Source organism: Seriola lalandi, unplaced genomic scaffold, assembly GCF_002814215.2.
Source record: "Seriola lalandi dorsalis isolate HSWRI2012SDOR001 ecotype SW California unplaced genomic scaffold, Sedor1 jcf7180002054336, whole genome shotgun sequence".
Taxonomy (NCBI): Eukaryota; Metazoa; Chordata; class Actinopteri; order Carangiformes; family Carangidae; genus Seriola; species Seriola lalandi.
In genome coordinates, this window is record NW_019524889.1 from 115,083 (window position 1) to 127,150 (window position 12,068).

The 12,068-nt window shown below is 39.1% G+C and overlaps 1 protein-coding gene across 1 annotated transcript; it reads left to right on the plus strand.

The window, feature by feature from the left end:
- Positions 1–2,680: 2,680 nt before the first annotated feature.
- On the plus strand, positions 2,681–11,581 carry LOC147819061 (CUB and sushi domain-containing protein 3-like). Its single transcript, XM_087174290.1, has 6 exons — positions 2,681–2,978; positions 4,152–4,346; positions 4,781–4,919; positions 6,706–6,893; positions 10,241–10,429; positions 11,523–11,581. The coding sequence occupies exons 1-6, from the start codon at positions 2,681–2,683 to the stop codon at positions 11,579–11,581; spliced, it is 1,068 nt and encodes a 355-aa protein (XP_087030416.1).
- The last annotated feature ends 487 nt before the right edge of the window (positions 11,582–12,068 follow it).

Below are 12,068 nucleotides of genomic sequence, written 5' to 3' on the forward strand. Positions count from 1 at the left end.
AGGGGTGTCAGCTCAGTGCTATCCTGCTAATAAACAATAACCAACCAAGTAACACTCATTCAGAACTCACTACGATTGGCAACTGCCATAGCTTTGTGCCGTCGTGCCCTCTCCAAGGCAAACAAGCCATTGACTTGGCACTGAAACTTGGTCCATTAGTGTTATTATGGTAATTATGCTTATGTGTGCATTGTAATGAGGCTGTTACACATGGATAATGTGCAACCATTGCCCTCCCCATTGCCAGAAAAGGGGATGCAGAGGATGCCATCATATGTTTGTCATCAACAGATAAAACACTGATGCCTGATGCCACATCCATACATTCATCAATAATCCATGCAGGCAAAGTGTAGGTTGAGATAATGTAGCTTTATTGCATAATGTCTTTGCAGTAGACAAAATTTTCCATGATGATGATTATTAGTGTAAGCAGATGTTGCCTGTTTGATTAGTGAATATGCCATCTTTTGTGATGTTATATACTTTTAAGGGAAAAATTGTATAACTTTTGACAGCTTGTATTGCAAGGGGTAATGTGGACAGGCAATTAATAATTTCAGACTCTTAAAATTGCTTCACTATGATTGGTTCTTAGTATTTAATTTGCTTCATTGGGGTCATCAAGTGGGCACCCTCCTTCATAGGGGTTTCGATTGACAGGCCCACAACACCTCCAGAGGGCTCATCGGCAACATCTGGCGTCCTAAGTGCGCCCCCCCCCTGCTTTAACTCCCTCTACTCACCCTGTTGCTGCCGCTGTTGTTTAGGGGTCCAGGTGATGTCTCTCCTCTTGATCCAGTGCCAACGACTAGCCTGTTCGGCAGCACTCCAACGATTGCCTTGCTGCATGTTAGCACTTAGCAAAGAACATATTATAAAGGCAATTTATTTTGTATTTCACAACAGGTTATTCAAATCAACTTTGAAGAGTTTGACCTTGAAATTGGGTATGATTCACTAACCATTGGAGATGGAGGGGAAGTAGGTGACTCGAAAACAATAATACAAGTGTAAGTATTATAAAACCTCATTGGATATATTATTCTACTGTAAGTCAAATGATGCAAAGCTTGTTAGATGTACATTTTTGTACATGTACATACTGTTGTAAAGCAACATTATGCCAAGAACCCTGATTTAATTGAAAAACTGCACCATTTAAATGAAGGTCTACTTTTTACATACAGTGCATTGTGATGCTCTATGGTAACTTTTATGCATGATTGTTTAAAGTATGCATCAGTTTTTTTTCACTTCATTTCATAAGACTTTAGAAAGTCTCAACATTAAATTGCATGATGAGTTAATGTTAGAAAAGTGTATTTGGATACCTCAGTGACTCTTTTGTTGCCCTGTCTGCAGGCTGACTGGGAGCTTTGTCCCAGACCTGATTGTCAGCATGTCCCACCAGATGTGGCTTCATCTCCAGTCTGATGAGAGTGTGGGCTCGATTGGCTTCAAGATCAACTATAAAGGTACGTAGGCCTTTAGTGCTGATATCGTCTCTCACTGTCTGTGTTCATATCTATGTCTGTGACTGTCTCATTCAGCTAGTCCTGTATGCATTTCTGTCTGTTTGCCTGTCTCTCACTCACTTCCCTCTCTCCTGGAAAAAAAAGTCCTTAACCAGGCTCTCACACTCTTCACCTGGACCTTTATAGATAATATTAAAGAAAAAAAGTACCTCAAAGGACTTGGCTTGACTTAATCCCCACCCATTTCCATTCCTCCCCCCTCTTCTTCTCCTCTCACCCACAGAAATTGACAAAGAGAGTTGTGGTGACCCTGGTACACCTCTGTATGGCTACCAAGAGGGTAGTGGCTTTTTAAATGGAGATGTTCTGCGCTTTGAATGCCAGTTTGGATTCGAGCTCATCGGGGAGAGGATGATAACCTGCCAGAACAACAATCAGTGGTCGGCTAATATCCCCATCTGCATATGTGAGTCCAATACGGGATTTTTTTCATGACAGCTAATGAAGCAATTACTTATGCGTTTGGAAAGTTCACAATGACACTAAACTACTGGAGGATTAATTACGGTGTTGTTAAATGACCATGCAGTGCATTGTGTGTAAACAGCAATATACATAATATAAAATGTGAAATTGATAGCATATGCTTGCCTTGTTGTTTTGGGTTGATTTGAAAAAGTAGAAAGTAGGATACACACTGCTGTACTATACAAATATTCTGGAGAAGGAAACCCTGCATAATACTGGACATTGTCCTTTTTTCAAGACAATGTAAATCCCTCCTGTAAGTTTCACTATACCTAACCCATATCCATAACAAAAACCTAGTCTTCCGTTTCTTCAAGTTAACTGTGTCCATTGGGACAGTGTGCAGTATCCCTGGCACCTATATTGTATTTTTGTACACTACCTATGCTCCACTCTCTTAAAATGTTTCATGTTTCCCCAACTACTCAGCACCCATGGGACCAGTGCTGTCTCATGATTGCTGAGCTAGTTATACAGTGCTGACATTGTTCTATACTGATCTTTGAGCCTGATCCTACCATGGCAGAATCCACAGTGTGGATTGTCATGTGATTGTCAAAGTTGCTGTAAAGCAAATTGCCTCACCTGGGATTTTTGGGAAGTTTTTATCATTGCTAATATATTTTTGCACCCTCCATCACACAGTCCCCTGTTTCTCCAACTTCACTGCTCCGATGGGGACGGTATTGTCTCCCGACTACCCAGAAGGCTATGGGAACAACCTCAACTGCGTGTGGCTGATTATCTCTGAGCCGGGCTCCAGAATCCACCTGGCGTTCAATGACTTTGACCTGGAGCCTCCCTATGACTTCCTCACAATCAAAGATGGGGACCAGTCAGGAGCCACAATACTGGGACGCTTCTCAGGGGCCGAAGTTCCTTCACACCTGACATCCAACAGCAATGTACTGCAGCTGGAGTTTCAGGCTGATCACTCCATGTCTGGAAGGGGGTTCAATATTACCTATAGCAGTAAGTGACTATTTGATCTGTTTAATTCAAACAATCATATCATAGTAAAGCATTTTTAAACAGATACATGAGTCCATCATTATCTTTTTAGGGTTAGGAATTAGTGGCATGATTAGTAATTTATCTTAGACTGACCATCCGACCTCCTGAATTTGTACACTATTTAAAAACAATTTTCTAAAGCAGCGGTAATTCTCTTTAGAAATGTAATTAATCTCCTAGGACCTGGCGTCCACATATGTGGACCTCACATTTTGGGTTCTCTAGACCACAATACTAACTTTTTCTCAACAAGGGCCTGGTGACCACATATGAGGATATTATACTGCCACTCAGTAATCGAAATTTAAAACTAATGTCCTCATATGTGGACATCATTTTTCTCAGGTCCCAATCAGCCTAAATAGCAAAGAGAAATTAAAAATGCACGCCATGCAAGAGTTCGGGTCTTAGGAGGTTAATGTGGACGCCTCAGTGGGCACCGTGGGCACCTCACCTGGTAGAGTGCATACCACATGGGCTTAGTTAACCGCAGTGGCCATGGGTTTGAGTCTGAACCACGGCCCTTTGCTGCATGTCATCCCCTCTCTCTCTCTCTCTCTCTCTCTCTCTCTCTCTCTCTCTCTCTCTCTCTCCCTGACTTTCCTGTCTATCTCACTGTACTATCAGAAATAAATATCATTTAAAAAAGATTTAATTCATGTGCAAAGTAGTTATATTCTGTATGTTATGAATAATAAGAGGAAATTAAGTTCAACAGTACTTGTAATTTTTGTCAATGTTCTTCAAAATCGATACCATAGTCCCTTTCATGTGTTTGTTTTTTTTTCTCTTCTTCTTCTTAGGAAAAACTTTTCTATGTACTCTATAGGGACCTAAAGTGCATTTATGACAGTGCACTCAGTGTTTAACTCTCATGCCTCATTGCCTATTAAAGCACCATTGTATCATTGTAATTCTTTTTTCTCCTGACGAGGCACAACAAGTTCTGAAGACAGAGGCTATTGTCACCCTCATGTGTGCAGAGCAGACCTCTTAGTTTTTTAAAAAAAAAAAATCTCCCAATGACAGCTACATTCATTTCCCTTATCTCCCTACTCCTCACAGACCCCATTCCTCATTCACACAAGAGCGTTTGTCACTAGATCTTGTTCTCTTTCTTCTCATTACAAGCTTTTGGCCGTAATGAGTGCCCTGACCCTGGCATACCGTTGAATGCCAGGCGCTTTGGGGACAGTTTCCAGCTGGGAAGCTCCATCTCTGTGGTTTGTGAGGAGGGCTTCATCAAAACGCAGGGGGCTGACACCATCACATGCCATCTGGAGGAAGGCAAGGTGATGTGGAGTGGACTCATTCCCAAATGTGAAGGTACTGAATTGGAATAGCTAATAAATGTGATGTTGTTGGACAGATAGGTCAAAAACTATGGAGTCAGGAAAGAAAAAAGAACTGAAGGAATTTTGATAAAATAGTGAGTGGGTTATGTGGAACAGCTCAGCAGCTCAGAGTCCACCCAAACTGGGCTACATTTATCTTATTTTCAGGTGTTTGTGTAACTTGAGTCTTTTGGTGACTCATCCTATATTCATTTTTTTTTTAGCTTTTTTCATGTTGGTACAAAAAGATTACTGAGTGGTATCCTCTTTAAAACAGCTTTTCCTCTCCATCTTTTTTCCTCCTCTCCTCTCCTTGTATTTGTTCTGTCTACCACCCTCCCGACCCTTCAATCTATTTATATCTTTAATTTATATCTTTATCCTCCCCATCCTTCCCACCATTCCTCCACCTCTCTGCTCCTCCAGCTCCTTGTGGGGGCCACTATTCAGGGCCATCTGGTGTCATCCTCTCCCCGGGGTGGCCAGGCTACTACAAAGACTCCCTGAGTTGTGAGTGGGTCATTGAGGCCGAACCAGGACGCTCCATCAAGATCAGCTTTGACAGGTTTGTATGACAGTGCTGCAACAACTCAGCCGTGGAATCAAAGATACACACACTTGCACAAAGTCACAGATAAAAACTGAGACGGCATGCAATCCCTTATGTACGTACGTCCACATACTGTACCTCATGTGTTTACTACAGGCAGATTTACATGCATACTGTACATGTGCAACACAGAAGTGATACCATTAATCCTGTAAGCCATTGAGTTAGAAACAGAAAGTCATAGGAGGTGGAATGCAAACCTGGACCTATATTCCAAAAATGTTGAAAGCCTCGAGTAATTCTTTATTTCGCTTACTTGCTCTCGCTCACTTCCTTAGAGTGCTATAATAAAAAGAAAAAAAATAGTTTTGCTTTAAGATGTTTATTTCCTAACATAAAAAAGCAAAACCATAAAATTATCATATTTTATAATCATCACATTGTCTGTGCTGAAACATTCCTTTGTATGGCAACAAAGAGCTACTTTCGCTGTGATATTTTTGTGAAATGGGCCAAAGTCTTTTGCCTCTCCTTTCCTTGAAATGAGCCAGTTTTCCTATGTTTAGTTCATGCAGTTCATACTGGCATTATACAGGAGGTAATACGTTTCTTTTTCTAAGCTCTTTACATCAGTAACATAAAGAGGCATGTCTGAAGGTGTTTTTCCACAATAGTAATAGTGATATTGGAACTCTGTGCAGATGTCACTTGTTTGATGATGTAGAGACCCGAGGGTGACCACAGATCCATACCATGTCAGATTTCCAAGAAACTCATTGATCTTATACTATTGCATTAACTTTCTGTGTATGCAATGTCTTCTTATTTATCTCCTTTAAGTAGACTAAAGGAGTTTTTTAAATCGAAAACAACTGGACTAGGTTATTTGTCTGGGAAGACGTTTCACCTCTCATCCAAGAGGAAGCCTCTTGATGAGAGCATCAGTTCGTGTACGCATCTGACCAGGCTAGGACTGGTCCTACTTTCTGGTGTGGAGACCCAGGTATTTAACCTCTTGTGGGCGTTCACAAGGATGATGATGATGTCACTGGTTCCCTTTTGTGCTCCAAGTGTCAACGACAGTCGTTTGCATGACTGTCGTTGGTGGGAAATTGGTTTCGACTTCGTTAGTGCTCTATTGTGTTACAACGACAGTCGTTGGAGTCACTCGCCACTTGTGAACAGTTGTTATTCTTGGAGGCTAGATTGTTGAGTCTCCTGGGAAGGGATGAAAGGGCAGCATTGTAAATTGGAGATAGGTGGTGTCTGAGACCTCCTCAGACACCACAACACCACAACATTTTGTGTTAGGGCACATTTTTGTGTTGTGTTACAACTGTCGTTGTAACACAATAGAGCACTAACGAAGTCGAAACCAATTTTCCACCAACGACAGTCATGCAAACGACTGTCGTTGACACTTGGAGCACAAAAGGGAACCAGTGACATCATCATCCTTGTGAACGCCCACAAGAGGTTAAATACCTGGGTCTCCACACCAGAAAGTAGGACCAGTCCTAGCCTGGTCAGATGCGTACACGAACTGATGAAGCCTCTTGGATGAGAGGTGAAACGTCTTCCCAGACAAATAACCTAGTCCAGTTGTTTTCGATTTAAAAAAACTCCTTTAGGATACTATGACCTGGACAAATGAGAATATACACAGGCTCCTTTAAGTAGAATATTTTCTCTGTGGACAGAACAGGCCAAATAGCTTCAAACTGTTTAATCTGTCAAACTACAGGTATTGTTACAAATAATCTACTACTGTAACTCCCTCTTTTCTTTTCTTACTTTTAAGGTTTCAAACTGAACTCAGCTATGACTTCCTGGAAGTGCATGATGGCCCCAACCTGCTCTCTCCTCTGATTGGCTCATTTAATGGCACCCAGGTCCCTCAGTTCCTGTTCAGTAGCAGTAACTTCCTGTACCTGCTTTTTACCACTGATAACAGTCGATCAAACAGCGGTTTCAAGATCTTCTATGAAGGTGAGTACACTGCTATTCTCCGCATGCAGTGCAAAACTAAAAGTTATGCATGCAAAATGTCTTCAAACAATATACGGATATTCATAGTACTTAATTAGTACTTATGTAGTAGTATTTATTTCATAGTATTAAAAAAATATTTAATTAATTTCAAATTAGATATGTTAAATTAATTAAACTAAGTATACTAAGTAAATTGTGGTTAATGACACTGTATTTACTTTGGTCTGCCATTCTTCTAACACTTTCATAAAGTTTCTGAAACTATGTGTCAAGACCAAACTGTTGAGGATGTGTTTCAGGTGAATTACATGACAAGAGCACCAGTATTATTATAACAACTTGGCTCAATGAGCTTTGGTTCTCGGGATGAAATTCATTTATTCACACTTGGTTTTGAGATAAAAGTTGAAGATTGAGACAACAGAATCTTAAACACTGCTTTTGGAGAGAGCCCAAGCTCAACACAGCAATTTTGAATGTTATGTTATCTGTTAACTGATGTTAATTCATCACATGATTACTTCACTTTAAAAACCCCACTCTTAGCATGTTAGCAGGACCTGTTGTGTGAGAGGTTAAGACTTAAGACTGCTTAAGAAAATCTGGGCTAGGGAAGGGAACTATTAATGCTCTCAGGTTTATAATCGAGTACCCTTAATAATTACCCTCAGGGTTGCACTGGCTGTTGGGCATACCGGGACAAATCTTACATTCTCATGGGGGGTTTGTGTCTTTTCTTTCTCCCCACTTCACTATACATGGAGTTGTAGTCTTTGAAAAATCAAATAGAAAAAATACTCTGGACATAGTGTGATATATTTTCACGATTGTTTGCACTACCACCATTACCCTTGTCACTCAGATGTGATTCATAAGACAGAGTTTGTTATTATGTCTGTATTATTGACTGAAAGCAGACCACAAGTGCCTTTGTCTTATTATGTTTCACTCTCAAGTGCATTTCTCTTTCGTTGATGAGGCTATCGAAAAGCAATAACAGTAAGATCATATTAGCTTCTTCCATTGGAATTTAGGACATATATTACTGCTGAAATGCTTTGGGGAAACCCAGCCTAGTTCATTTGTAAAATTTGTCTTACGAAATAGGGTTATAGTGAATTATGCTGTGAGTAAACTGAGGCACACAAACACTGCATCATTCCAATTGTATTTAATAGCTATAAGAGCTAGTCGGTTACCAAAAATACTCCAAAATGTTATCAAATCCTATGTCGACTCACATATTCAGTTTGTTTTCTCTAACTTCACTCCTGGCCATTGTATTTTTTTATATATTATTATTTTAGCATATTTCTTGTTTGTGATTTACAAATATATGAATAGGGATGAATGGGGATGATTAATTTTTTTCCACCAAATTCCTGCACCATAGAGGCCAGTACCAGCAGTGATCAATGAGTGCTCTACTTCTCTAATATGTTTATGTAACATTTGTTTGATAAAATTCATACCCATTCCCGCCCATATGTATATAAAATTCATAGGTTTTTTACTTTCTAAAATAGTAGTATTTTAGGAGAGCAAGACAAGTTTTCTATAGAGACTTAGCAAAGGAGCCCTGTTACTGCACATGAATAATCATTCAGCCTGGGCTGTTGTGCGATTATTAATGTTGATGACTGTAAACTATAGCTCACAAACCATATAGTATAACCAAGGCCATTACTATACACTGCACATTAAAACTATATTATTTTAGTGCGATTTCACATGGTAAAAAGAGAACCTGGGCAGGGCCTTTAGCATACCTACATGTCTCCTAGTGGACTGGAATTTATTTCAGAGTGTTGAACCTTAGATCTTACAATAAGCCCTAATTAGGGCTGAACAATAAGCAAAGAAAATCATATTTGTGATCATTTTGGCAGATATTCTGCTTCTGATATTAGTCATGATTATAATTTGGAGGATTTTTGGCATGAAAAAATAAAATGATTGTGATTTTTGTGTGACACATTTTAACTTTATCAAAAAAAAATGCAGCCGTAAGTATCAAATATGTATATGAATTATTTATTGTTTAATTAATTAATTAATTAATTATTGTTTGTGAAACAACACAACTAATTGAGAGAGCACAATTGAAAAATAAAAAAATACAGTTTCTGATAATGCTCTTTTAGAATAGCCTACCCACTTATGACCTGATGACTATTTACACAACTGTTGCTAATCAGGGCCTAAAATCAGCATATTTTTAGTGCATCAAGGGAACCCCACTTGGAAGATATCCAAACAGCAGTCCTGGAAATCACAGGGAAAAACAAGGGCATCTCTTTGCAGTTTGGATTGCTGAAGATTAAGATGAAGCCGGCACTACAACCAGTTCATTCTAGGAGCAAAACCAGTGTAAAAAAATATTTTTTATGACAACCAGAAGTGGTGGTCCAGCACATGTAGGAAAGGAGTTTATGTGTGCAGTTTCAACAAGGTTTTACCAACTGTTCTTTCTCCCCATGAAACTACTGCCCTGTACTCCTACTCACAGCCTAGAACATGTACTTTTGACCTTCTCTCAGTGGGTGACTTGCTTGAATTTAACAAAAAAGGGAAAGCATGAAGATGAAACCAGGTTTTCTTTAACACTAGAGGAACTGACAAATCTATCAAGATTATTCAGAAAAAACTGTCAAACATCACAGCAGTCATTGCATTATTGCATTTTTCTTCAAAGTCTCAACTGTGTTGTTTTATAAAACAGCCTTTGCTAATGTGTGAAATGTCACTTTTTCTGTGAAGTGTCTTGTGTTAATCATGTAAAATATTTTTCCCATTTTGAGTAAGCATGCTCAAGCAGGCATTCATTTTTAAAGTTAAAAGTCAAAATAAAAGTTAAAGTAAATTTCTTACTTTCGAAAGCTTTCTCTATATTGTATGTGATCTGAGACCTACCTACCTTTGTTTTGATGATTGTTATCGCATCAAAGATCCTGTCAGCACGTTTTTGTATGAATGTAGCTTAGACTTTTTAATGATTGCAAAAACAGAATTCCATGTTTCATTAAAGCTGTATGATTTACATATATACCTCAGTAGCTCAACAGTCTTAAGAGCAGGTGTCTACTGTAAAAAAAAAAAAAAAAAAAAAAAAAAAAAACTCAACAGAATCTGACATACTGTGTGTCAGAGTGGCAAAACATACAGTCACTTGCAAAATAATGCTTTAATTATTACGTACCCATATTGAAAACATGTGGCCTGGTCATCACTGACATACTAGAAAAATAAAACTCAACAGTAGTTAAATTGGGTTTCCAAAGCAGAGATGTACATTCGTCTCAAAAAACATTCAATAAATAACTGTTTGTTCTTAATTTCTTAAGTGGTTACATTGGACACATACTCCTGTATGGATCCTGGTATACCAGTCAATGGCGTACGGCTTGGCCACGACCTGTCCATCGGCTCCACAGTCTCCTTCCAGTGTGACCCAGGATACAGGCTGAGCCATGACGAACCACTCGTTTGTGAGAAGAACCACTTCTGGAGCCACCCACTGCCCTCATGTGATGGTATGTATACGGAAGTGTTCAATTTGGTGTAGCGCATTCCAGCACTGGGATCAGTGACATATATGAAATCAATTCAGTAACTTTGCTATTTTGATAAGTGAATGATAATCATATTTTTAACAGATGTTATTTAATACTATTTTGTTTTTTATGCTCTTAAAATGACTTTGGAAGACACTGCATGACATGATATGGTTCTTTTGAACACCTTAGAGCTAAATGACCCTAAAATACAAAGACCAACCTTCTTGTCCTTGAAGCACTCCATGAATGTGACAAGTCATTGAAAGTCTATCTAATAATTGACCTTATTATGACTTGAAGTCCTGATTGAATTTTATACATCACTAAATTTTAGCTCATTAGGATGCCAGCATTATTTTGAGAGAATTCAAATAAAGATTCTGTTTACAGACACAGTAAGTATACAAAGCCAATCTAGCCACAAATACTCATGGAAAGCTGCCACTAGTAACTGCCAAGAGGTTTTTAAATTAATTTTGCAAAAGGTAACTCGGTTCTTAGTGCAGCTTCTCCCAATGCTGTATTTATTCTCAAACCTAATAAAGCAAAAACAAACGAATGAACAAACAAAAAACATGGCCTTGTTGGAAAGAGATAATGGCACAAGTGTAAGTGGCTATGGGTTGTCCACAGCAGGTCTGAATGGCCAGACAGACGCTTTTCCAAATGCTTTTTATTCAGCAAATAGACTTCAGTCCTTGTGTGAACGACTTACCTGGAGTGTTATGAATCTTTTAATGCGGAAGACAGAGTATGCTCAACTTCAAAGCATGAAGTTCAGCATGTTCCTGATAGTTTTGATCTCTCACATAATCTCCCTTTCTGGGTTGCCTTTGTACAGTTTTTGCCTTTTGTGCCAGTTAGAAGCACACTGAAGGACAATTGTGGCAATTATAGCTGCAGTGTACAAACCGTAAATGATGTCCTTTAATCACAGATCACTCAGTTGAAAGAATGTAATGAATAAAATACATGCAACCATGCATATGATACAGTGCTGTGTTATCCAGCTTCAGCCCAATGGTTGTCACGAAATTCATTTTATATCTTGGAGCCTTTTCTTGCCTAGGTATGTGCCAGACTTGTGCCAAATGCCTTGGCGCTCTGCCTATGGAGCCTCTGAAGTAGATTGTTTGCCAAATGTACTCATCCACTTTTAATGACTTTATGTAATTTCGGCTTATTAATAAAATATTTGATATAATTTTGTTGGTGGGTAAGGATTCAGGCCTTGATGTGTTGTGCTCACTGGAGGGCCCAAGGGTGGAAGGAGAGAAGAGAAGAGGAGGGTGGATGTGTGCAGCTGTGGAGCCTCAGGCATCACAGCGAGCCTCCAAAACATCATCTGACATTCATTACTTTGAAAATATATACATGAACAAGAGTTCTACTGCTAATATTTGTCAGCAATTTCTGTTTTGAGGAAAGCATCCGGGCATTTGGCTGCAATGCCACGCTTAGGGCGTTCAGGCCGAAGAACATGCATGCGCACACACACACACACACACACACACACACACACACACACACACACACAAACACAAAGAGTTAAAAAATGAAGCTTGTCAAATTTCATAAATGCTATATTTAAAAAGCAGTGCCCTTTATGTGAATT

Excerpts from the sequence above, each read along its gene's own strand:
- LOC147819061 (XM_087174290.1), top strand. The coding sequence starts at position 2,681 with ATGGGGACGGTATTGTCTCCCGACTACCCAGAAGGCTATGGGAACAAC. Across the intron at positions 6,894-10,240 it reads TTTCAAGATCTTCTATGAAG|TGGTTACATTGGACACATAC; the intron begins GTGAGTACACTG and ends TAATTTCTTAAG. Across the intron at positions 10,430-11,522 it reads CCCACTGCCCTCATGTGATG|GTATGTGCCAGACTTGTGCC; the intron begins GTATGTATACGG and ends TTTCTTGCCTAG.